Here is a 26,153-nt window from a genome sequence, read left to right as displayed (position 1 = left end):
ATCACTCCGTCCCTGTAAGTGAAGCATTTAAAAGATGCTTCTTTTAAGTTAAGTTATTTGATGGAATCAGCTCAAGAGCTGTTTTCTTAGGTGTATCCTGGGCACATTGTCATCTGATCAGATGTGAGTTTATTGTGATGGGAGAAGGGCTTCTAAGAAAGCCTTTAAGAAAGATAGGAACACATAGTAAACACCATAGAACAACCTATCTGGACTGGAACTCATGCTTAAGGGATCCTGTAAAAAAGGCTCAGCTGACCAAGGCAACTGGCCAGAGGAATTGCCTTTGTGAGTCAAATATGGCTTTGTAGCTCTCAGTTAAACACTGATTTTCTCCATAATTGATGGATAATTGATCTCTTAGCCCTTTTTTGACACGTTACATGCATCCTTCTGTTGCAGTTATGTTCAGTCAGCAAAACTGTACAAGCTAAAGAGTGAACTTCTGAGTATATCCTTAAATTCTTTTCTTTTTGACAAATCTTTGTAAAATATATGTACTCACACATATTTTACAAAAGGAAAGCTGCAGAGAGCATCGAAAATAAATTAATGAGGGACATAAAACATCCCAGCTGCAGCATTAGAGAAGTATGTAAAGACTACAAGCAACTTTGCTTTGTTACCTGCACAAACCTATAGTAGCAGTGACTTAAGCATAAGTTTTTAAAGGCTTAATAACTCTTCTGAGTGGAAAAAAATACCAAATTACTATGCTTTACATTGCTCTGGCACCATTCATCTTCTTAATGTGCTGCTTTTACTAATTCCTCTGAGGATACAATATCATCATCAACACCCCTTAGTTAATTTAAAAGTTGTTAGGTATGTTATACACTGGAATATTTCAAAATATTTTTCTTAGTATATACAATAAAACAAAGCTAAATTACTGTACCTATTTTTAAATATCTTGCTAAGTCAAGCACATATTGCTATATACTGAATGGCAATATACAAATAGCTGCAGATTTCTCTCATCTGAAGTAGTTAATACAAAACATATTATATACTGTTATGGCCCACTATTTATAGTAGACTATATTTACAAATCTATGATACCTTATGTTCTCCTTAGGCACATAATTCTTCTTCCTCAAAAGAGCTACATACGTATTTAATATTTTAAGAGTGGGTAAGGTTGAATGGGATGTCTTGAGAACAGCTAGTCCAACCTGCTCTGGCAGGGTCAGCTGCACAGGGGCCCAGAACCAGCTGGGTTTTGACGGGTGTTCAGCAGCCTCTCTGACCAGACTTCTTGACATTCTCACACAAAAAAAAAGCTCTTTCTTGTGTTCAGATGGGATCTGTTGTGTTTGAATTCATACCGAATGCCTTTTGTGTTGGCAGTGAGCACCACTCAAAAGAATCTGGCTCCTTCCTCTTCACTCCCTCCCACCAGGCATTTTTACACATTGTATGTTAGATACGCAAAGGCTACAAATAATCCTAGTAATATTTCACTTAGAAAACTATAACATGTTGAAAAGTTTTGCAAATACATTTTAGAAAGCATCTTTATTCTACTTTTGTGCTCTCCCAGTGGTAATTTTCTGCAGCAAATCTGCTAAATTGGTTTTTTAAAATTTAAATAGCCCTAGAAAAACCTAACTATCTATCAGTGAAACACACTTCATCTGTACATCAAATTGAAGGGAGCATCAAACATTAGGAAAATGAAATGAGAACAGCTTGAAATCTCTATACAGCAGACAGGCAGGGGTTGAGAGTGCTCAGGCTGCAGCTTTCTGCCCATTTTCTCTGCTGCAGTGCATCAGTGCAGACATAGCCAGTCTCTAACCCTGGCAACCAGCAGCTGCTCAGTGAATCACCTTGAGGCAATAGGTTCACCTGAAAAATGCTTCCTTCCCATCCAAATGAGTTCTTTATCCCAGTCAGTTCCTCAAACTGACCTGCCATCAAATCATACAAAGTTAGGTCTGTTCAAAAGCAGAGTCTGTGGACAACCAGAAACAGAAGTGGGCAGCTCTGCTGATCAATGTGAAACCATACTTGAGTCTGCATCCCTAACCTGCCATCATCACAGCACTCACAACAGCTTAAAGAGGATCTCTGCAAGATCTCTGCAGCGTCTAAAATGAAACAAACACTCCTGCATGGCTGAGTCATTTCCATTACTTTGTGAACTGTCTATGCACAGTTTTAAGTGCTGTAAATGACCTGACTCCAGATAAATGGTGCAATTTTATCAATGGCACCTGAATCCACCATATAAGCTTTGGACATAAAAGACTGACTCACGCTGTTCCAGATATTCTAGCTGCAGAACTACTTACCCTCTTCTATTTCTATACCCAATCTGACACCAAACACCCTACCCACCATATTTTCCAACTGTTAAGAGTTAGGAACACTAGAGATGAGGGTATAGGAGGCTAGGACAGGAGAATTTAAGAAGATGATCAAGGGTTGAAGAAGATGATCTCCAAGCCTTTAATTGTCTCTAAATTTAATGTCGTAAATGAAAAGAGCATTTTTTTTGTGTGCGCCATGAAGTGAGCAATTTTGAAAATACTTTTCCATTAGGATAGTTTGAGAAATGTTTATTATGTTTTGAGCTTGTTATTATTCAGGAAGAAGAAACAAAAGAATTCTACTAGAAAAGAAAGCAATCAGAATCTCATTTCTAAAATAAAAAGTTTAAAAGTACATGTCCTGAATAGCTACTTGTCATTGAAGAGAACCTGCATGGAATGTTATTAGGAGATGTTAAATGGAAAGAAAATCTCACAGTGGATTAACATTACCAAAATTTGCTCTGAATGCATACAGGAAGGAAAAGTACAAATAATTTTTTTTTGTAAAAAATAAAAAAGTGCAAAATCTTTCATTTCTATACCTGTTTGGAAAAAAACTCTGGCAATTGTAGTGCGACACAGTGGACATGGAGTGCTGGTTGGATTGTCTTTGGCAAGCATCCTTAAACAAGGTTCACAAAAGATATGGTGGCATGGATAGCACATGTAAGGGTTGAAATAAACATCCAGACACACAGCACAGAGATAGCTTTCTTTATCTCCTCTGAGTTCCTGCTCATCATCTGTATGCAGGTTATCATTTGCAGGCTGCAAGAAGAAAAAGAGAACATATTTTCACATTCAGCTCATAACTATTTTTGATAAACCAATCGTCCAGAAGATCATTTTCAGTAATGGTTAAGAAGATTAATATCACACACGTGATATTCTTAAATTTAATACAGGTTAATACTTTTAAAAAGATGATGAAACATAAAACAGGAATATCAGAAAAAGTCCTCTGTGGGAAAGACGAAAAATCACAAGGCAGTAAAAGAAGGAAGTAACAAAACCAAAACGGCTAAGTAAAACTCTATTATGATCAGATTTCTTATTTTAAAATTAATTTTTACAGTTAATATGTATCTGCATTACAAAAAGGCAGAAACATAGAATGGTATGGCTTGAATGGGACCTTAAAGATCATCTAGTTTCTACCTTCCTGCCATGTGCTAGATACCTTTCTTGTGACTAGGCTGATCAGTACATCTGTAACTTCTCTGGTCAAACTGTTACAGTGCCTCACCACCCTCAAAATAAATTTTTTTTACTTAGTATCATATCTGAACTTACCCTACTGCAGACTGAAGTCATGTCTCCTTGTTCTATCACTACATGTCCTTGTAAATATTCTCTCTCCATCCTTTACGCTCCCTTCAGGCACTAAATGGCCATAATTACATCACCCTTAAGCCTTCTCTTTTCCAACCAAATACTGAACAAACAAAACCACACTTTGAACAAATCAAATACTCAGTCTCCATTCCTCTAATTATTTTGGCAGCCTCGTCGGAACCTGCTCCAGCAGTTCCATGTCCTTCCTGTGCTGTGCCCCCAGAGCTGATGCAGCCCTGCAGGTGGGGTCTCAGCAGAGCAGAGCAGAGCAGAGCAGAGGGGCAGAATCCCCTCCCTGCCCTGCTGCCCACCCTGCTCTGGATGCAGCCCAGGACACGTGTGGCTCTCTGGGCTGGCAGTGCCCATGGCTGGGGCATGTCCAGCCTCTCAGCCACCAGCACCCCCCAGCCCTTCTGGGCAGGGCTCTTGATTCCTTCATGCCTCAGCTTGTACTGATATCAGGACTTGCTCCAACCAGTGCACATTTCACTTGGTCTTACTAAACCTCAAGAGATTGCTGTGCACCCACTTTTTGAGTTTGTGCATGCTCCTCTGGATGGCATCCCATCCTTCAGGTGCAAAAATACCTTTGCTGTGCCAAGAAAGGCAAAAAAAAACCCTCTAAAAATAAACTGTGAATGGTTCTGCCTTTGAAAATTAATTTGTGAATGTTTATGTTTGTAATTGAATAATTACTTAATGTTCCAGCAAGAATGAGTTCAAAACAAGCCACAACTTTATTACTACAAAGCTCAGTATAAACCTTAGAGTAGAAAGTATAGGAACTCTTATCTTCTTTGGTAACTGCTTGCTTTTGTCAGCACATGTGCTCCAAATTTCCTTGCACTGCTATATTTGTAGGAAGACATAGCTAGACTTCCCAAATGGTGCTCATCCTATGTGAATGTAACAACTGGGATGCATTGCCATGTTCTGGCTTTGCTCCTGTAAGATGACTAAACCTTTCCAAGTAATCTGAAGATCTGTTATTTATGGCACCTGGGTTTTTGGCTGTCAGGATTTAGGAATGGTACTCTTCAATTTAGTGCTTCCACTGAGATTCTCCAAACCATGTGCCACTCAACTCGTTTCCCCTCCCCTCTGTGGAGGGCTGGAGAGGAGAATGGGAGGCACAAAAGGTGAAGATCACTGACTGAGATAAGAACAAAAACTGGGAATGGCAGTGAGATAAGAATATGAACAGTAACAGTAACAATACTAAAGGCATATATATGTAAGTATAAGGAAAACCATGGTTATTGTTCACTGTGGAAACCCCTGGCATAAATACCCCACTGCTCCCTCTGGCTCAGAACCAGTGCCACCTGACTGCCCCCTCCAGCTTGGAACCGATGTTATCCAACCCTCCCTCCAGCTCAGAACCTGCACCACACTTACTCAACTGGAAGGAAGCCCTTCTCTTTGGAAGAGACTCTCTTTCCCCGACCCCAGCAATGACACAAGGTAGAATAGAATAATCCTTGAAGAGCTTAGCCATGCCCTCTCCTGACTACTGCAAAAGTTAACTCTATGGAATGAGGATATTGGGTTAAAGAAGCAACCAATCTTTTATTCATTATGGGAGACACTCAGAAGACATTTACTATGCTCTCCCTCTTCTATGCATCTTCTTTGTTTCTGTTTCTGGTTTTCTCTTTCACAGATCACAGAACCCAATATACTGCAATAACCAAGAGATCCACCATGATAAACCAAGATAGGAGCCTATCAAGACACTGCTGAGCGTCAAAACTCTTCATCCCCCTTACTCCAAAGTCCCAATCCTTGCCTCCCCTGTGCAGCTGTGGTGAGAAGTGATAGAGAAGCTTTGGTGGCTGCCTGGAGTCCAGCCAGGGTCAATCCAACACACTATGCATTACAGAGGCCTGCTCCATTTTGACACTCATAGGCCATGACAGACCACTACTGCCTGACACTGGTACCAAAAGTTAATGACAATTGTTAATATTGGGGTTATGTAGATATGGAAATCTATAGATGTTTCATAGAAGATTACATTTATGGCTTATTACACTTATGGCTTATACTTATGGTTTGGATTGCTGTGTTTCTCATTACTCCCAAAGACTATCTCTCTCTACAGGAATTACTGAACTCTGCAAATAGTGAGTAAATCCTTAACAGTATGCAATACAATACTGTGGATCGCATTAAAAATACAGAAAAATTCAGCCAGGATTTATCTGTTCTGGACAAGCATTTGTCCTGTCGTTCTACCTTAGCCTTTGCATTGCACTTTCCAGGATATTATGTGGCAAGAGTGCTTGTAAATTCTGAGCTGCTGTGCCAAAACCACATTGCACTGTGTCCAATCACAAGGTCTTGTACAACCATTATTGTCAGTAACTGTTTCTCCTACCTTAGAACTTAGTCTAAGAACTGTCAAGAACAGTTTCTATTACCTTAGAACTTACTGCTCCAGCTTGATTTTCTTCACTTGACAGGGCTGAAGAAAACTTCGGTGTGTACTGAAATTTACAACAGGAGCAACTAGGATGTACTGATAAGCAGGAAGCACAAGTCTGGCTGCACTAACAGCCGCAGAAACTAGATACAGACAGGAACAGCTTGACACCATTACTTCCAGCTCCATGCTGTAGGAAAGGTTCTTAAGACAACATTAAATACTAGAGTATTACAACTATCAGTAAAACTGTTTAACTCAGACTGTCTCTACACTTACAGCACAGAAAACCCACACCAGAACAGAATGGCAAAGGGTAAAAGAATTTATTACAGCTAAGTAATTTTAGAATGAAGGAAGCTTCATTATACCATTTCTTTGGGAAAAAAAGTGGCAAATAATTTCGCAGAGAAAGTGAGGAAAGTAATCTCAGGTAATTACATGACCGATGACTTCAGCAGAAAGCAGGAAATACTAATACACTGTGAAAGCCCCCTCCAATGCTGCCACATTGGCAGGTCAGAATTAAGTGTTTGAACTCAATCTTAAATGTCTTTTCCAACCTAAGTGACCCTATGATCCTATGCAATGTCAAAAACATAATTAAAATCTAGAACAAAAACAATATACAGAAAGCTTTTGCTAACTGGTTTTGATGAGAAGTGTTTGGAAAGAAAATACACCTTGTGTCTAGAAGAGCTGACTGCAAGATAAATGCATTTAAAATGGCAATTAGGTAACTCAGAAGCTAGAGGCAAAACTTCTGAGGACTCACAGGTAACAGCTGGTTCTGAGACAGATTTGCAATAATGGTAAGATGCATGGACAGAGGTATCTAGAACCAATTGCAACTATCAAAAGTTGCAATTTGATCAAAAGATCAAAATTATTCTAATGTGCAAACAAGATCTAATTAGGAGTAATTTTCTTAGTGGAAGAGATGTCTTTTCTACAGCTTTGTGCCCCTTTTCAAAAGATCTATGTAGGCACATGGCATTATTCAGAACTGCAAAGCTAAAAACCGAGTAACTTCCTTGTGCAAGATCCTAATGCACAAAAATTTAAAAAGTCATTATTTTTTTAGTTTGCAATTAAGTGGTGCCTATATATATTACTAGAGCCAGGGCTTTAGTGTATGAAAACTTAACAAGCATAAACCAGGTTGGTTTTCTTACAGGATTATAGTAAGAACAAAATTAAGAAAGTACATGTAAACATCAAGGACAGTGAAAGATTGTCAAATAATAACAGAAAAGGCTGGAAAGCAAAACTACTGCTCCTGAGAAATGAAGGAAAGGTGAGAGCCTTTCATCTTCCCACACTGATTGGGAGCTGCTAATGCGGCCTTGACAGTAATCCCTATATAGGGGGACATCTATAGTGGGACATCTGAAGGATATTAATGAAAGAGAGGAATCAACTTCTGCTTGAGAAGCCTATAAAGCATGTTAAGGAACAAGGAGTCTGATACAGCAGTGGTTGAGAAAGGGCATGAAACTATGAAATATGGATATTGGAGCTTGTGAGAAGTCTCTGCTACTGGACTACAGGAAAGTAGTTGGTTCAGTTTCACATTCAGAAAGAATACATGCATCACTGGATATCTAATGCAACACATTATCTAATGTATGGTTTACCTGCAATCATATGAAAGACACAGACCAAGTGGTCATACACATAAGAAAAGATTTTGTATGAAAGCTATCAGTAAAAGGAAGTTTAGAGTAAAACCTGGAAGCATGATCAAAACAGTGGCAAAACCAAATAAGGCACATATGTCAATTGACAAAGTTGCCCTATTGTGAAAAAAACCCCAACCTACAAAACCATTCATTTTCAAATGACCTACTCAGAATGCCTTGTTATCTCAAAAATGTCCACAGTTGAAAGGAATGATGACTGAGGGAAAATCAGTTATATATTTCACATTATTATCTTGCAAAGAAAACTGCCTCTAGAATGATTTTTAGCTCTAAACCAGACTTTAACTCTTCAATTATAATGCAGAATTGGAATCATACACCTCAGGTCTGAAAAAGTGAGAAAGAATGAATATTGATACTGTTTAATACAAAAACAGAAGAAAAGAAATAAATGCTTCTTGGTTGTTGCTGGACAAAAATATCAGTAGCTTCACATTGTCCCACAACAGCTTTAGAATCTCTTAGACAATTGCAAACAGAACTGGTACAAGACTTATTACATCAGGTACATTGCTTCCTGAAAATGTCTTAAAATTGACGGGTATATTGGACACAGGGACTGAAATGACTGTCGTTGTTATGAGAAAATTTTTAAATTCAAACGGAATTTAACTAGACTTATTTCTGTAGAATAAATTAGTGACTTCTAATGGCATTTCAAAAGTAAACTCAGAAAAAAAATAAATCTAATATTAAAATGCAGAAAAATCCTAATCAAAAATGTTGCTAGCTATATTAGCAGAAGTTCTTCCACATCAGGCTATAAGGTATGCCAGGGTTTGTATGCCTTTGAACACTGTTTCAGTTGACAGGTATAATGAATACAAAAGGACATATTTTCTGGTGTCTGGCAGAACTAAGCTTGAAACATAAAAATCATAATAGGGTAGAGAGATCAATGCCCATGGCTTAAACATCTTTACAAATCAATAACTGAGTCTAAATTCCCCACACTTTAAATTTCTCACCATACAACATTCCAGAAAAGCTCAAAGGCAAGCCAAAAACTTCAAAGCAGAGCCAAGCTGCCCAAGCAGCTCCGAGGAGCCACCTATTGCAATTTTCTCCATTCAGAATCACAGAACCACAGGATGAGTCAGGTTGGGAGGGACCACAGTGGTTCATTTCAACCAACTTCAGCAGGGAGTAGGATTGTGTCCAGACAGTTTTTGGGTGTCTCCAGTGAAGGAGACTCACAACCTCCCCGGATAATCTGCTCCAGTGCTAGCTCCCCTGCTCAGTGAAGAAGTTCCTCCTCATGTTCAGGTGAAATTTCTTGTGCATCAATTCCTGGCCATAGCTCTTTTCCCATTACTTAGCACCTCATAGAAGAGCCTGGATCCATCCCATTGACACCCTCCTGTCAGACACCAGTGTACATTGATAAGGCTCCCTCTCAGTCATCTCTTTGAGGCTGAACAGGACCAGTTCCCCAGCCCTTCCTTACAAGAGAGATGCTCCAGCTCTTCAATCATCTTTGTAACCCTCTACTGGACTCACTCCAGGAGCTCCATGTCTCTGCTGTCCTGAGGAGCCCAGAACTGGACACAGCACTCCAGGTGAGGCCTCACCAGGGCTGAGAAAAGGGGCTGGATCACCTTTCATGACCTGCTGGCAATGTTTCCCTAATGCACCCAGGACAGTCTTGGGCACTGCACTGCTGGCTCATTCAGACACTCTCAGCTGCATTTGGGATTGATAAATTACTCTAGAGGAAAAAACGGGAAGATATTTTGTTCATTATTTTTCTAGAGAAATTTCTTTCTAGAGCTGAGAAGCTAACAGTGGTATTTTTTAATTTATGTGTTTTATTTTGGTTGTATTTTAGTTGTAGGTGGTTTTTTTTGTGGGTGCAGAGGTTGTTTGGGTTTTTTGGTTTGGTTGTTTGTTTTTTATTCAGCCTCATTTAGAAGTTGCCTTAGGCACAGGCACTGGAGTTGTTCATCAAGGACAAGTACAGGTTGGATGGAGTAGTGAGTGATCCAGTCTAGTGAGTGGCACCTCTGTCCATGGAAAAGGGCTGGAAGTAGATTCCAATGCAAAGCATGCTATGATCTTGAGTGCATTGTAGACCAAGGCTTCTAAGACAACTACTGAGAAGACACATATACTAGAGCACTTTAAGAAAGAAAAGAATTATAGAATGCCTGAGACATAGCAAGTTAACCAATTTGGTTCAATGAGATATTTTTACTTTGTCAGGAGACAAAGACTTATTTTGTTGAAGAAGTGGGAAAAGACCTCAGAAAAAACAAACAAAGGGGAAGAAAATTATCTAGTAACTTTTCTTTTCATTTGTGTCCATACCTCATCCAAAAAAAATGACTATTTTAATTTATTGCTGATTCATATTGTTTTAATCAAGTTGAAACAGGCCACACAAAACTGAATGTATCTTGTGCTAGGCACTGTACATAAGTATTATGCACTTATCCCCTTTCTTTCCAAGCATCTTATATAATATACTTCAGTTTCTTATTATGACAGATTTGAAATTTTTAAAGCATTTTTTATTATGCAATTTGGTTAATCTCTGCAGTTCCTTCTATGGAGTACCAGCCTTTAGGCTTTTGAAACACACATCTAAACTGGCAGCTCTACATATTATTATGCTTTTAGAAATTTCTCTAAGAAGAATTGTATTTAAGGAACATCTCTAAACACAGCTTTTATGAAAATATCTTGAAGATCCCTGCAACTAATTTATAAGTTTATAATAAGGTTTTATTCCTATTAAAATAATTCAATTATAAAGAATAATTGAGAGATGGGCCACTGGAATAAATATTACTCAAAATTCTTGTACCACAATCATATAAACACCTTAATATTTATAATCACCCTTAACTAGTATATAAGAAATTAGTACCATGTTACAAGCTTATCTTTGTTTTCATTTTGCATTTCATAAAACACATACATAGTTTATATAGCATGTAAAAAGACAATGTCAGCTTTATAGTTAAGTAGCACATGAAGCTTGCCACCAGAAATAAACATCCAGGCACAGCTATTAGTGTCACTAGATCTAAGAATAAAGCAAATATTAACAATTATTAATCTTTATTGTAACCATTATTTCAAACAAAGAGAAGGAAAATTCATCCCCAGAGGCCTGCAGAAATTTCTGTGAAACTCACAGAACCTTGATACTATGCCTCAATCATAGATAAAAGGATCTGTTGGCCTTCTGGCATGAATTGCAAAGAAAACTTTTTTAACAACTTCTTTTCTTTTTTTAAAGATGTTGAATGTTTTACAAATATATTAGAGCTGGAAGGTCAAATTAGAGTCCTAAAGAAGTAAAAAAATGATTGGCTTTTGTTAGTTAGAGCAAAACAGTTGCTATCTACACTTGAAGTCCACCTCTCTAGTACAGTGAGTGCAACTTCCCTCTAGTACAAACCTGTAGTTGTTCTGGTTCCTGGTAAAAAGATATAGTCCTGTCAGTTTACATACAAATGAGATGAAGAATCAGAAAATATTTTGGTTTTAGATTAATTTTTTACCTGCAGAACCAGATTTTGTTTTCTTTTTTTTTCAATTTTAGCAAAAAGATTTAGAGCACTGAAATAACAGACAAGGGCTTATTTTTTAATTATTTCTCTAGGATTTGTGTGAAAGTATACATTATTGCTTTTAGGGAAAATGCTCATAACAAAATGTCTGTAAAAGCATATCTTGAACAGTGCTGCTACATTTTGGCATCTTTGCATAAGTATAGTACTGGAAAGAATGCATTTGAAATGCTTCTGGTCATTTAGTATAAATTAAAGGCAAATTACAGCAATGCACAACATGATCTGAGGTAACAGCATACAACCAACACTTAATGAAGAATACCAACTCTTACCATTTACATATGTCTCTCCCCCAGCACTATACAGCAGAAAGTGGAGTAGGCAACATTGAAGAGAGCTGGTCAGATGTGGAGGTCGGCTGCTGTTCTGAACAATGTTTATTAACTGTTTATAACTCAACGTCATTCCATTTGTGAAACACTGCTTTCCAAAATAAGATAAATGTACAGATTTTTAGTTTCTTACCAGTCTTACTGCTCCTGGCATTTGCCTGCTCCAAGGTAAGGTTCTTTATATTCATAAAGTCTACAGCAAGTACAAAGATTTGTCTGCTAGCAATTAGCAAAAGATCAACATAATGAGAATTACACAGTTTTTGGCTGCTACTTACTATTTGGGACAGAAAGATGAGTTTGCTGAACTGAACTCTCAGTAAAAACTTTTTCAAAAATGTCTTCAAATGATTTTCAAACTAATTCCTCAGTTTTATTATGTAGCCATTACCATCCTTTCAGTCATCAGTTGTGGGGGTTACATGATCACTCCGGTTTTATTAATACAATGATAACATGTTTCAAACATAGGTTGGAAAAAGTCCAAAGGACTGGGGTAGAAATCACAAAATTCTTCCCTTTTATTCATCAGATAGAAGAGATTTTAGTTAGGATTCATAACAACTGCGACCAAAGGAAGTATTCAACCCATATAAATTGACTCTCTTATTTTTATTCACCAGGATGTGCATTATGGTACAACCACCTCTGACCCTTCTTTTGGACACCTGTGGAAGGTGATATCCTTCTTTCTGGGGGTGGGCGACCATTGTGTGCCTTAGATTGAGCTCACCGTTCACCCCAAAATCATGAGTTCTGAATCTGCAAGCATCTTCTGTTTCCACAACTGAGGTATAGCTTGTGAGATATCACATTAAAAAAAAGATTCACTTAGTGAGATGAATTGGTTTAAAATAAGTTGCCCTAAAATTAGGAACCTAAAGCTATATTTAGACAATTAAAGGACTGTCCCAGTTTTCAAAGAGCTTCCTTATCTGGCTGGAGCAACTGGGTGATCATCTTCCTTCGAACAATCAGGCCACCTATTTAAAGTGTGTTGACTAAGTTTTTAAAAATCAATTTAAATACTGATTACTTAAATAGACTCCATCACTAAACAGTGTTTAGAGTACAGCATTCAACTGTTCTGAAGGAAAATTAAGATAAACAAAGGGTTTAAAAAAATTATATATATGAGAAACTTAGGTAAAGGTTATCAGATTGCATCACTGTTGCTTTTTTTAATATCTACTAACATGACTGTGGAATAATCCTAGATTCATTAGAATCAAGTAATTTAATTCACTTCTTACGCAGTTCAATATGACTTGGACAAATTAATATACAGTTTCCCTTAAAATGCAAACAAACAAATCCCCAAAATATACAAGTATCTCTTTCTACTTAGGAAAAAAATAATGAAAATTATATTAGATTTTCCATTACTACAAATTTAAAAGAAGTAAAAGCCTGTTTGATTTCTTACAGAAGCTGTATTGCCTTTCTGGAGATTTTCTCAAAGTTGTAAAAAACATTTTCAAAAGTAAAAAATTATTTAAGGTTAAGAGCCATCAACAAGACCTTTATCTCCATTTTCATAACATAATTATCTGACTCAGTAAAACTTATAGTTTGTAATCCTTCTGTAGTAGATATTGCAATGCTAAATTAAAACAATAAAAAACCAAAATACAAAAGTGTTTCAGATGTTCTCATGCAGCAATAGAAAAAAATTATGTCCCCTTTGCCCTTTGTTTCTTCTTTTCAAGCTAACCTTGGAGACTGACACTGAAATTTTATCCTGAGCTATGGAAGAAAATAATCCAGGTGGACCTGCAGTAACAAAGTACACCCCAAATGTTGTATATATTGTTTTTTTCTGACAAATAATATCTAGATGTTCAGTTTGATTAATCCTTGTCTCCTCAACTCTTAATCTTTATGATACTTCAACAGAAATATTATTGTAAACTGTGGCTCTGTATCGGCAGCAATAAGCAATACATTCTTTTCTTGTTATTTTATTTGGTCATATTCAAAGTCATCCAAATTGTGCAAAAGCTTATTTCCCTCAAATGTAACTGTTAGATGCCACAATATGAAAGTGCTAAACATTGATGGATTCAAAGGGGTCAGCTGTCAGTATTCTGGCACCTGTATAAATTCACTTTCCAGATACTTAAATTAAGCTGCTGTTATCTTTTCTGTCTGATAAACAGAGCAGAAAATATTGCTAATTTTTTATTTCATAGAACAAGTGAACAATTTTGTATGCATGCATCTTTCTGTAATTATTAGTAATTTCATATACACCTCTATAAACACTTCATCTCATGAAGAGCAAATTACATTTCCTGAACACCTATTGAACCACTGTCACTTTATTTTATGCAAGACATAAATTTTCTCTGTTGTATAAGCAAGATATTGCACCCTATTTCATTTTCAGATGTTATTTACAAAGACAGTGAGGCCATTTTAAATTCTAGGGTGCCATCCTTTCTCATGAGCCTTCCTACAAAAGCCTTGAGGGGTCTGAACAATTGACCTCTAAAGATTTCAGTGTTTTCTCTTTGCAACAGTTTAATAATGCGGATTTTTCTTCTAATGAAGTATCCCACAAAGTCTTTCAGAAACTGATTATGAAAATCCACTCTCCCAGACCAAAAAAAATTGGAGTCTGTAAAGCTTTTCTTTGGAACTGCAGGATGCTGAAACAGAAAACCAAACTGAACATCTACTATTTCACATTTCTCTGCCTGGATTAAAAAATTTAGGATACAACTACAAATGTTGTTGCAATACACCAACAGAAAACTGAATCTAAGTAGCTGCTACTTACCTTTCAACAACATTACCACAAAATATGATTTGCTTTAGATGAAGGCAAAATTCTTGTTTGAGGGCTAAAACTTTTCAAAAAGTAGACCAGAAAAAAACCCATAAGTATAATCACTCTCATAACCATCATCATAAGCATGGTCATCTTCTCATGTCTAAAATGAATAGTTTTGTATTTAGCTTAGCACTGGCAAACCTTATCTAAAAAGCTTAACAGCTCATGCAAAAACTTGCTATTTACATTAATTAAAATTCTCAAAATACATGGATTTACTAAAGTGAATGCTCTGCCCTAATACTTCACATATTTGACCGAACTTAGATATATGACATAATGAATACTTGGATCTGGCTATGATAGCCAACATGCAAAATAATTAATCATTGAAATACAAGGCATCTCAAAAATTTCACTGCTGACATCCTAAAAATACTTGCAAGACTGACACCAAGAAGATATAAAAGAGTTTGGAAATTTGTAGAAATACAAAGAAACTAGAACACACAACTTACAATGTTTTCATGTGAAGAACAGTTCAAAATATATACAAGAAAAAGAAGACCAGGAAAAGTTATTTCAGACTTATTGTTCTACATGGTGTAAAATAAGCTGCAATTTATTTTTGTGGCAAAGCACTGTACTATAGTTTGATACTAGATTATCTATCCCTTTTCTGAAAAATCCAAGAGATGCCCACTGCCATTAACATCTTAAGTAAAGATTGTTTCATTTTTAATTATCCATAGTGACATTAGGCAAAGACATTACAAACTTTGCATCTAGTATAACAGTGAGGGGAAAAACGGAGTTACTATAAAAATAATCCTAGTAGACTGAGGTAGAGGACAGAGCTCACCCAACAGACTCCCTCAAATTTCTAGGACTCTCTAGTAAGGTCTTAGAAACTTTTTGATGTTAGCTAATAATTTTCATCTCCTTAATGTGGGCAGCATGCTATGTCCTAGTTTAGCAGGACAGAGAAAGTATTTTCTAATGAGGAAACGTAATAGGCAAAGACAAAAGACCCAATACAGTGAAGCACACAAAGCAAACCAATGCCCTTTAATTTGATTGTGCTGGGTTGGTTGCCTCCTTAATTTAAGTTTGTAGCTGACAAACTGTGAGCATTTTTAGATGTATTATTTATGTCAGTTCTTCAGGCAAAAGCAGGGCACGATTGGAGCAACAAAGCTCACTTTTACACTGTTCAAAAGCCTGCCAATCTTACAAAGAATAAAACTTGTTAATCTACAAACTTTTCGTTTTATGACTTTCACAGTGCACTCCACGCAAGGGTAGCCCTTAATTTTGGATCTTAAAGGACACAAGCTAAAGCCTTTAAGCAGAAGATGTGACATAAAGCCTTTATGAAGGTTACAACCAGCACAAATTCTTAGAGTGCCTGACAAATTCCAATCTTCTAGCACCTAACATTCTGTTGCTAAAAAGAAGTTTTAGTACTCAGATAAACCTTCAAAAGTAATAAAATTTAACTGACGGAGACAACCTGAAAGAAAAACTCAGCGATGCGAGCTCTGTCCTGCTTAAGCATGAGTGCAGTCTTAGTTATGAAGTCCATCAACGTCAACTTTAGTCATTTAACCATGATCATTTAGTGGATACATGGTGCATGAAACAGACTAAGGAACTGGAGGGGCTGCTGGGAAGACAATGCAGAGAAAAGCTGGAAGGTGTGTCAAAAAACTAACCAAATGCAGAAATAAAAAAAATTCCTCATACATAGTATAAAGATATATGGCATAGATGTCTGTCTGTGCTTTGTATTTGTGGCCAAAATAGTGCTGATAGCACACCTGTGTTTTGGCTATTGCTTCATTCCTTGGAATGCTTCCTTTCCTGTTACAAACAGGCTGAGACTGGGCTTGAGGTTGGGAGTTGATAGAGTCAAGACAGGTGACCCATACCACCGAGTGTGATGTTCAGAGAGTTGAGGAGGAAGGGGTGAATGTTTGTCTCTGTGCAAGCAATAATTACATGTGCTGAATCCCTGATTCCTAGGAAGCAGACGGACATCTAACTGCTGATAAAAAACAGTGAATAGACTCTTTTTGCTCTGCTTGCACACAGAGCTTTTACCTTGCCTGGTAAATTCTCACTATCTTGATCTGTGAGTGTTGTCACCTTCCTTCCATGTGCCCCCACAAGAACGGACTCCCTATTTGCCTTTGCAAGAGAGATGAGTGAGCAAGGGGCTGGCTGGCTGGGTGTTTGGCTGCTGTCTGGGGTCAGCATATAGCTGCTCTGAAGGAACTGAACAGATATAAGTGTTTAATTATTCTTCCAAGGACTGTATCTTGACAGGAATAAAGAGGCATACATAAATAATTTTATCAAAAAACAAACAAAAAAATTTCTCCCAAACCAACAAACAAAACAAAACAAACAAACTAGTCACTTGTTCCATAATGATGGACGATAATTGCACAATAAAAATAAGAAACCATTATAGTACTATGTTAAATGATGTACACAAGTTTTTAATAGTTTTTCAGCCTTCAATCACATTTCATTCACATTGCTCCTTAGATTACTGTATGTAAACTTTGAGATTCAACAGTTATTTTTTCAATGCCAGAAGAGACCAATTCATATTAAGTGCTTTAAAACATTATGTAAAAAGTTCTTGTCAAAAGCCCAAACCAATTCCATAATATAATAAAACCCAGTGAAATCTTACTTCTATGATTTTTATAAAATCCATTATCATAAGCCCCTCAAACTAAGAGGGAAGAGATCAATGACAGATAACATTGGAAAGGAGATTGTGAACTTGTCCCTAGGTCTGCATTATATACCTGCTCTCACTAGATCAATCTATGTTCTTCCTGGCACCAAATCTATTCACTAAGATACTCCTGAGATTGCAAAGATAACACAGCAACACAGAATCTCATAAATTAATGCCAAAATATGATGCCTGCCTTGTCTCTGGGTATTGTAGATTTTCAATGATTGGTGACTTTCTGAAGCCTAAATGTAGTACAAACAAAAATTTAAATCAAATAGTGCAAACAATACATCACTGCCTTGGTAGTAATGACACTTTGAAAAGAAAGGACCACAGACATCGTCCTTGACAAAGATTATGACTTTGTTCTCATTTTTCCCAGGAAGAGCATTTAATTTTCTGTGCTTACAACAAAAGCACATAATCTGACAATCTAGATGATAAAGTTCTCTAGGTCTGTATTTCAAAAGGACAATCTTGCAGAAGTTTAAAATGTATACACAGTAACCTCAAACAGATGATAGCACCTAATTTTTTTCTTTACACTCATTTATAGAGCAAATACCATAATTTAGCTCTCTACTTGTATCAAACAAAGTTACTCTATAATGGAAAAATATTTTATAATGGAAAAAGTTACTTTATAATGGAAAAAATAATCTCAAATATTATTTTATAAAATGTGTAGCTATACACATAGTAAAAATTGTCATATGGCTATCTGATATAGCTCCTTGTTCTAGAGCTGCAATTCTTTCAAGAATTCAAAGGTTAACAAGATTCTTAGAAGAACTATGACTCATTTCAGTTAAAAATTACAACAATTTTTACAAGGCATAAAAATCCAAGAAAACTCTTTACAGAACACAGGCTCTCCAAGTTTGAATATAGCTGTCTTAACGTCAGTTTTCAGTACAGCAGAACAAATGTATGTTACCATCAGAAACTATCCTTATAGGGAGCTACTGTCTGTGCTTCTAGACAGTTAAGTGTGAATTTGTTTTACCCAATTGACAAAGGTTATTTGCCAATTAAAGCTTTAAATAAAATTGCTTATTCCAAAGATATTTGCAACAGTAACCCAGCAAACAATTAATCTCTTGGAACTTAAAATCTATTGCCTGAATCAGAGACTTTTAAACACTTCTGATAATATTTATTTTTAGGTTTTGATTATATTAGTTTTGAGCATTCTGATTTACAAATATCTAAATTAGATACTCATTTAAAACTTTCAAATACAGATAACAGCTCAGTGAAAGCATATATTGTAATTTATAGCATAATCAATGAAAAACTATTTTACCTGTAAAATGAAACTAAATTAATAATTCAGACTGCTCCATATTACCAAAATCAATGTAGTATCATTCCTGCATCTGAGAAAAATACTACATAAAATTACGATCTCCAAGACTGGAGATGGTTTGTGGTTTGCACCAGGGATATACCTATATACATACATATATACAAATGAAAATTCTTTCAATTGGGTAAGATGATCATTCAATCAATGTTTGGGCTTTTCATCATTTTTGTCTCTTGAAATACCCCAGGATTCCTAGTGCTTCGATGAAGTACCTACACTGTACTCAACAGTCTCAAAGAAAATACTGCCTGGAAAATGCAGCATGCTTACTTTTGCATCAGTTCAAACTAAAATTTAAATTGGCATACCCTAGTCTTAAAGCCTCACCACAGCATGTCATTGGTTTCACACCAGTCTCTGAAAACTTTCTCCAGCTGTAATCTCACTGAGCTAACTAGTGGTCTTCAGAGCAGAGCCACTCAGTTGATCAGAGGGCTGGAGCACCTCTCCTTTGAGGAGAGTCTCAGAAAGCTGGAGTTGTTCAGCCTGGAGATGAGAAGGCTCCAGGGAGACCTCATGGCATCTTCCAGAACCTGAGGGGACCTACAAGAAAGATGGGGAGGGACTTTTTACAAGAGCATACTGTGACAGGATGAGGAGGAATGGCTATAAAACAAAAGAGGGTTGATATTTGGCAGAATTTGTTTACTGTGGGGAAGTGAGGCACAGGTTGCCCAGAAAAGCTGTAGCTGACCCATCCCTGGAAGTGTTCAAGGCCAAGTTGGATAGGGTTCTGAGCAACCTGGTCTAATGGAAAGTGCCTTGCCAATGGCAGGGAAACAAATGGCTTTTAAGGTCTTTTCTAAACCAAACCATTCTGATTCTATGATTTCCAGAACATACTGTCTTTTTCAGAGAATATTTTTAATTTTCCAAAATTCTGATATGACATTAAAAATTTTCTACAGAGATAAAATTAAAATGCAACTGACTCTTCAAGCCTTGAAGTTCTCTGAAAAATGGCTGGGCAATTTTTCTGCTATCAAATGTTAAAAATACAGTCAGTTCTGTAATTTCAATTCAGTTTTAAAAAAGCTTGTAGAGAGTAGTTAATTCTATAGTTCTACAGTTAATATGCTTATGATGTACAATCATGTCCACTCAAACCAAATTTAGTACAAAGCAAGGAGCCAAAAACAAGACTGAAAAACTGTCTTTCCTAGAATAAACTGAGGACTAAGTTCAGTCTTAGGGTTCAGACTTTGGTTACCCAACACTATCAGCATGAAGGTCACCCAGGCACAACTGCTAGGTAGGATGCTCCTTTTCATTGCTCTTGCATCATTAAGTATAAATTAAAATTTATGCCCTCTAACTATTTTAGTATCTTAGGAAACACTGGATTCACCAGATACATGGTTTGTATTGTACTTTTGCTGTGTTACCATACCCATTTTTAAACCCAAAAATAACCTCATTGCCTTGTGGAAAGAGGGCAATTGCATGACTAGATGAGCAGGCTGTTCTTAGTGCCTAAGAAGTGCTCTCTAAAGTGTTAACTGTTAAATACTTTTCACTACAGAAGTGGAACACACAGCTGGAACTAGGGGTTCAGAAGTGTTCTTTTGTAAATGAAAAAATAAATACCTGTATTAATATCTTTTATAAATTCCCTTCATAAATGGTAGTGCGCAGGTGCTTAAACTGATCTTAATTAAATTGGAAACAACACAGTTTTGCACAAGACTGGTTCTCCCTATCCCAGCTCTCCCCCCATCCCTGCTCACCACCTCCCAGATATTTTAAGTTTTCTTATATAACATAGGAGGAAATTTACTTTCATAGTTTTTTAAATTTTGAAATAATATTTTAGACTCTGTTGCAGAAAAAGTAGTCCTTCCCAACACTACCGCCACCCAGTAATCCCTAATAGTTCTGCAGCAATATAGAAATGCTATAGAGGCAAAATACAAACTTCCTGACCATGCAGCAAAGCAATGTATCATGGTATATGCCATATGATTTAAGCATAGATTGTTAAATACATTAAATATGTGAAGTTAGAAAAATCTCAAAAGCAGATACAAAAGTCCACCTTCAAAATTTAGAGAGACAGAAGCTGGATCACTTTCACATTCACATTATAAAGGGTTTCAATACACAATGGTAATACTCTAGCCCTCAACTTAATTCTGTTCACAGCAAATCAGTCCTGGATAATGTCTCACACACTTCCACTGAGAATAATTACATTTTTATAGCCATCATAAGAAACATCCAGCAAGTGAAGATGATTAGCTGATGGGAAATAGTATGACTACAAACAACCACGACTTTAACACAAGAATATTTCCTATCAAGATTGTTAGACTATGGAACAAAAATCAAAAGTGTAAGCCATATTTTCATGTTCTAGCTTAGCTGATCTACCAGCTAGCATTTGTTTACTTCCAATCACACCATTCCAGCTATAGTATTATGCTGGCTGCAGCAAACTAGTAAACCCAACAGGATCTGATGTGGCAGAAGAAGCAATAGAGAAATATTTAATTTTAGGTTTTTTCCTCTCTGAACCCAGACAACATGGGTCAGATGAGACAAGAGAGGCAGCTAGTTCCGGCCGGAATTGTATGTGGGTTCCTTTTCATCCACTTTAACTTGAAACTACCACCTACGTTGCCTACTCACACTATCATTTAAACTAAAAAAGCCATCAGATACTGGCGTGTTTCAGCTCTGCCATGTGCTTCTGATTGTGTTGGTATTTTGAACAAAGAACTGTGCAAGTTTCCCAGAATATAATTCATAAAACTAAATTGCAATAGCGTATCAGCAGGACAGTGAGTCATATACCTTTCATTGATGTTCATGCTTGACAAAAACAAAGCATAATTCCTGGAAATTTCTGGTTCAGTCACAAACACCCTGTGCCCGTCCACCATTCTGACAGCTTCATGTTGTTCCGACAGTCTAAAAAAAACACTAGTAGGAGCCCCATAGAATGGAACATGATGTAGCATAATACAATATCATACCTTTTATTCTTTCTTGTGCCAAAAATCTAGCTTGGTTAGCAAGTTGTCAAAAGGACTACTCTGTAAAGTAACAGGGACTTTGAACTCTTAGTGAGCTTCCAAAACACTGTGTCATGGAAGATGCATCTTACACTAACAGGCTCCAAACCAGTAAAGATGAGCTACTGGCATTGATAAGAAGTTTGCACTTAAGCACAGATTTTTGGTGGAACAAAATTTAAACAAAGCACTGCTTTGTTTCTGAATAAATTTGACACTAACCACAAAACTTTTTATAAACATAAATATTCTACACTAAATTAGGGGGGTTGTGTCCTTAGAAAAATTCCCTAGATCAGGCGAAAAAACAGGCGAAGTTCTTGTACAACTATGGAATGGTTTCACTTTGGTTTTTACTAGTATGTCTTAACTTCTTTCTTTAAAAGTAAAAAGATAGAGCTAAATGAAAAAAAGACACTCTCCATCCTGTGTTCCATATACACCCACAGGTTTCTGTCTATTTCTTCAGCTTCAACATAAGCCCAAATTGATGGGCACCACCCTGTTTTCTACTTAGATTTCACTAAGTGCAAGTAGTCATAGCCTCCAGTGAGTTTGCTCTCTTTCACTCCATTCCCCTTTTATTTTTTTATAGTCTAGCTTCACAACAAAGCACAGTAGAAGCAGGGAAGGTACATGCATTTGCACTCAAGCTCCACTACCTTTTGCTGTTCCTCTGCCTTCAGCTGCAGTTCCATGTATCATAGCAGGAGAGCTAAAGAAAGAGACAGGAGACAGCGAAAGAAAAAAACCTGAATTTATTTCTTAGGCTAAGTAGTCTCACCCTTGGATTCTAGAGGTACAGTCTGCCAATGAACTTCCAATCAGCTCTGCCTGTGCCAGGTCTTTTCCCTCTCCATACATAAAGGAACTGCTTACAAACTGGAATGGGACACAAAGGAGAGCAGACAGTGATGTGAGGGACATTTGTGTCATAATTCACTAGCTGAGGGGTTTTGCTGCAGAGTTTCTATACCTATGGCACTAAAATGCAACAGTTCACATTCCATACACCATGTATATGCTTGGAAAATACTGACAAAGTTTCTTATGGTATCCATTTTGAGGTGTAAGAATTTTCTTCCACTATGCGCAAAATCCCATTTTCGGCCTGTTTTTCCGGAAGAATTATTTGAACAATTGAATGCTACATACGATAAATGATAATAAAAAGCACACTGCATACAAAAGTACAGCAAGTCTGTTCCCACAGCACATGCACAACCATATTTGAAAAATAACAAAAGATTGATGGAAGACAAGTGGAAAAATACCCAAAGGTATTTTAAAGTTCAAATAAGAAATTGAAGATAAAGTGCTGAGAAAACACATGAGAATTCAAAAAAGCAGCTGCAGTGGTCTGAAGTCTTTTGATATGGTGTCATGTACAGCATATGGAAGGACAAGAAAGGCAAACTGCTGCCAAGAACACAGGTAGAATATTAGGCAGAGAAACTTAGGACAGATAAACAGATACTGTGAATCTCATTTAATCAGATCACTGGATGTATTGAGATTCAAAATGCCAAATGAAATCTGTCAAGAATTGACATGAGAAGCAAGGGAACAATGTATTTCTGTAGATGTAACTGATGAAATAGTGATATAGATAAAGAAAAACAGAGAATCATATAATGTTGTGCTAGAGACAATAAGATGTTCACTGCTGCTGCCCCTAACAGGTTTTACATTAGTTCAATCTAGAGAAAAAACAGAGAACAACTGGGAGCACATCTTAGCACTATGGCTGAGCAACTAAATTCTACTGCATCTTTCCATTATAAAGTAAGATTATATTATACTAATAGTGGCTCAAGGTAAGCCAATGATATCCTCAAAACATTCTGTCCCCACTGTGTTGGGTCACATACTGTGCTTTCCACATTTATCCCAAAAATTCAGTACTGTGCACACATTTGAATTAAAACAGTTTCCATGCACTAATCAATGTTACATTCATGCTTAAGGTAAAGGGAATTGGGTTACTTTTAGAACAAAAGGAATCCGAAACACACATATTCCCGTGGTGGTTAATACCGTTCTAAATGTGGATTCTATAGATTAACAGATTTCAATCCAGAAAGATTAATCTAGTAGTAATTCTAATACATTATTTATATCCTCATTAAACAGCTTTAAGAAACCAGATCAGTCTGTTGTGCTGTGCTGCAGATGGAAAGAGCAGCATATTGTCACAGCAACTGCAAAAATGTTCTGCCTTTCAGTTTAGAGGTTCCCTGATGAAGAGAATTGATTATCTATCAGAATTCTTTCTGTTCAGCAGTTTTTTTAATGCATAAACCCAAAATTCAGTTTGCCAATACACCAAAAACAGTACTCCTCTTTACCATAACATAATTGACACAATCAATTCAGTCTGGATTTTGGACCCACCTCAAAAGGACTACTCAATAACACAAGCCATGTCATTATGCAGCCAAGAGGAACTACCGGGTGTGCTCATGTCTACCCTTAAAAAAATCTCTTCCCATTATTTTTCTACAGCCTAGTCTGTCCTGTAGAAAGTGATATGGAACACCAAACCCACTAAATGGGTTTTTCTGGAAAAATGCAAATTATAAAAACCATATGCAATTGCCCACATGCAATGCTGTCTTTTTCACTTTGCTATTCTAGAATCCTATTTTCCAATACTGTCAATAAAACAAACAAGAAATTCTCTAAACCACATATTTGATATGTATCAGAGTAGAGGAATAAAAGCAAATTAATCTAACTGAAGAAGAGCAGGTCCCATGCAGGAGGACACGTTCCTTCTGGATGTGCCAGTGCTGACTGGTCTGCTGCACTGCGGCTTGATGTCTACAGATTTTTGCCTTATGACTTGTATCTTTCCCTATTACAAAGCTCCTGTACAGCATTTTACATAGAGCATTTAGGAGTCTACCATGTAAATTGAATTTCCTAAAATTTCCTAAATATTAGCAGTTATCTGAATAAAACTTACCAAATGATAAATTGTAGCTAGAATGAAAAAAGAGGTCAGAAAACATTGAGGAAATACACAAAAAGGAAGATTGTAAATTTTTTTCCATACAAATGATCAGCCCACAGTTTATAGTTTTTTTACAGAAAAATGACTGGCACACAGTTTTTACCTTCCAAGAATCAAAAGTGTAATGTTTCATGCTATTCATGCATGTTTGTTGGTTTTTTAACAAACATTTTGCTACAACCAATTGGAGCAGAGTCAGAATGCTCCACAGTCATCTATTCTTTCCAATTCAGGGAGCCTACTCAATGTAACACTCCACAGTGCCTGGTTGCATTCATTATTTAATGTATTTTAGTTCCTTCACCATGTGCAACCTTTTTGATGTTTTAATGAATGTTATTTCCTCTGTTTCTTAATAATTAAATAATTTCCATTACTTATTTTCTTAATCTGTAAATTGCTTGGCTTCAAAACTAGTCTGACAAGAAAAACAGTGGGATAAGCAGACAGATGGAGATTTTTTTCTAGTAAAGAGCATTTCAGAGTTGCACCATAATTCTAGCTCTCCTCTTCCTGAGACATACTAATTTTAATCTGAAAATGGAAACTGAGATATTCTAGATTACATCTACTTTTGATCTTCTAATTTGACTTTTTAAAAAGTCCCTAAAATTCTTGTTTCTTACACATTTTTGGTGTGTTTGTGTGTGTGTGTGTGTGTGTGTGTGTGTGTTTGTTTTTGTTTGGTAAATTTTTTTTGGTTAGTCATTTCACCAATTTCTATACATCTTTTTTACCAAAACATCATTTAAAATTTTTGCATTTATGGAAGTTAATGAGACGTTGTGGATTAATAACATTCATAGACACATTGACTGCTATAAAGCATGAAGAAATGGCTGTGGTTTCCTTATCCCCGGAAGTGTTCAGGGCCAAGCTGGATGTGATTTGAGCAAAGTGGTCCACTGGAAGGAAGACAGAGGGGCAGAGGGATGAAAATGAGATTATTTTTAAGACCGCTTCTGATCAAAACCATCCTATAATTCTGATTCTGTGAAATAGTAGCGAGCTTTAATTCTCTCAGATCTTAGGAATTTTTTTCTTTAAAAAAATTTAAAAAAAAATTGGAGAACCAAGTCCTGCACTTGAATTTCCATACAAGCCACCTTTAATTTACTTCAGTTATATGTATTCAGAGAGTTTAATACCCTGAAAACTAATCAGAAATACAAAACCTACTCAAACTCTTAGTCACTGAGAATGAGTCAGTAGCAATTCATAGAAAGGAAGAACTAGGAGCACAAAATTTGGGGATTTTTTTTGTAAAATTCTTTTCTTACTGTGTATTTGATGTTGTTCTTCTGGTTATACACAGTAAAAATCGTGATATGAAAGCACTCTTGTATTATTGTTCCTAGTATTGTTGAACTTTGATTTTCATCTGCCACAAAGCATCTTATGTAACTGTAATTTATTGTGCTCTTCACTCTATCTATGTAATAAGAATTCCTGCTGAAATTATAGGATTCACCTAACTGCACAATACTGCAACCTACCTCTGTGAACAGGTCATTATCTTTCTCAGCTGA

The 26,153-nt window shown here is 36.6% G+C and overlaps 1 protein-coding gene across 5 annotated transcripts in view; it reads right to left on the bottom strand.

The window, feature by feature from the left end:
* The window catches only part of RNF180 (ring finger protein 180), a 68,047-nt gene that overhangs the window by 20,926 nt on the left and 20,968 nt on the right, over positions 1–26,153 (bottom strand). For all 5 annotated transcript variants that reach the window (XM_014269005.3, XM_074532662.1, XM_014269006.3 and 2 more), the window contains one exon: positions 2,861–3,086. In XM_014269005.3, coding sequence (XP_014124480.1) covers positions 2,861–3,086 — 226 coding nt within the window. The remainder of the gene's footprint in view (positions 1–2,860; positions 3,087–26,153) is intronic.

This window comes from Zonotrichia albicollis, chromosome Z, assembly GCF_047830755.1.
Source record: "Zonotrichia albicollis isolate bZonAlb1 chromosome Z, bZonAlb1.hap1, whole genome shotgun sequence".
Classification (NCBI taxonomy): Eukaryota; Metazoa; Chordata; class Aves; order Passeriformes; family Passerellidae; genus Zonotrichia; species Zonotrichia albicollis.
The sequence above is the reverse complement of the archived record's forward strand: the minus strand, read 5'-3'. Positions and strand labels throughout refer to the sequence as shown.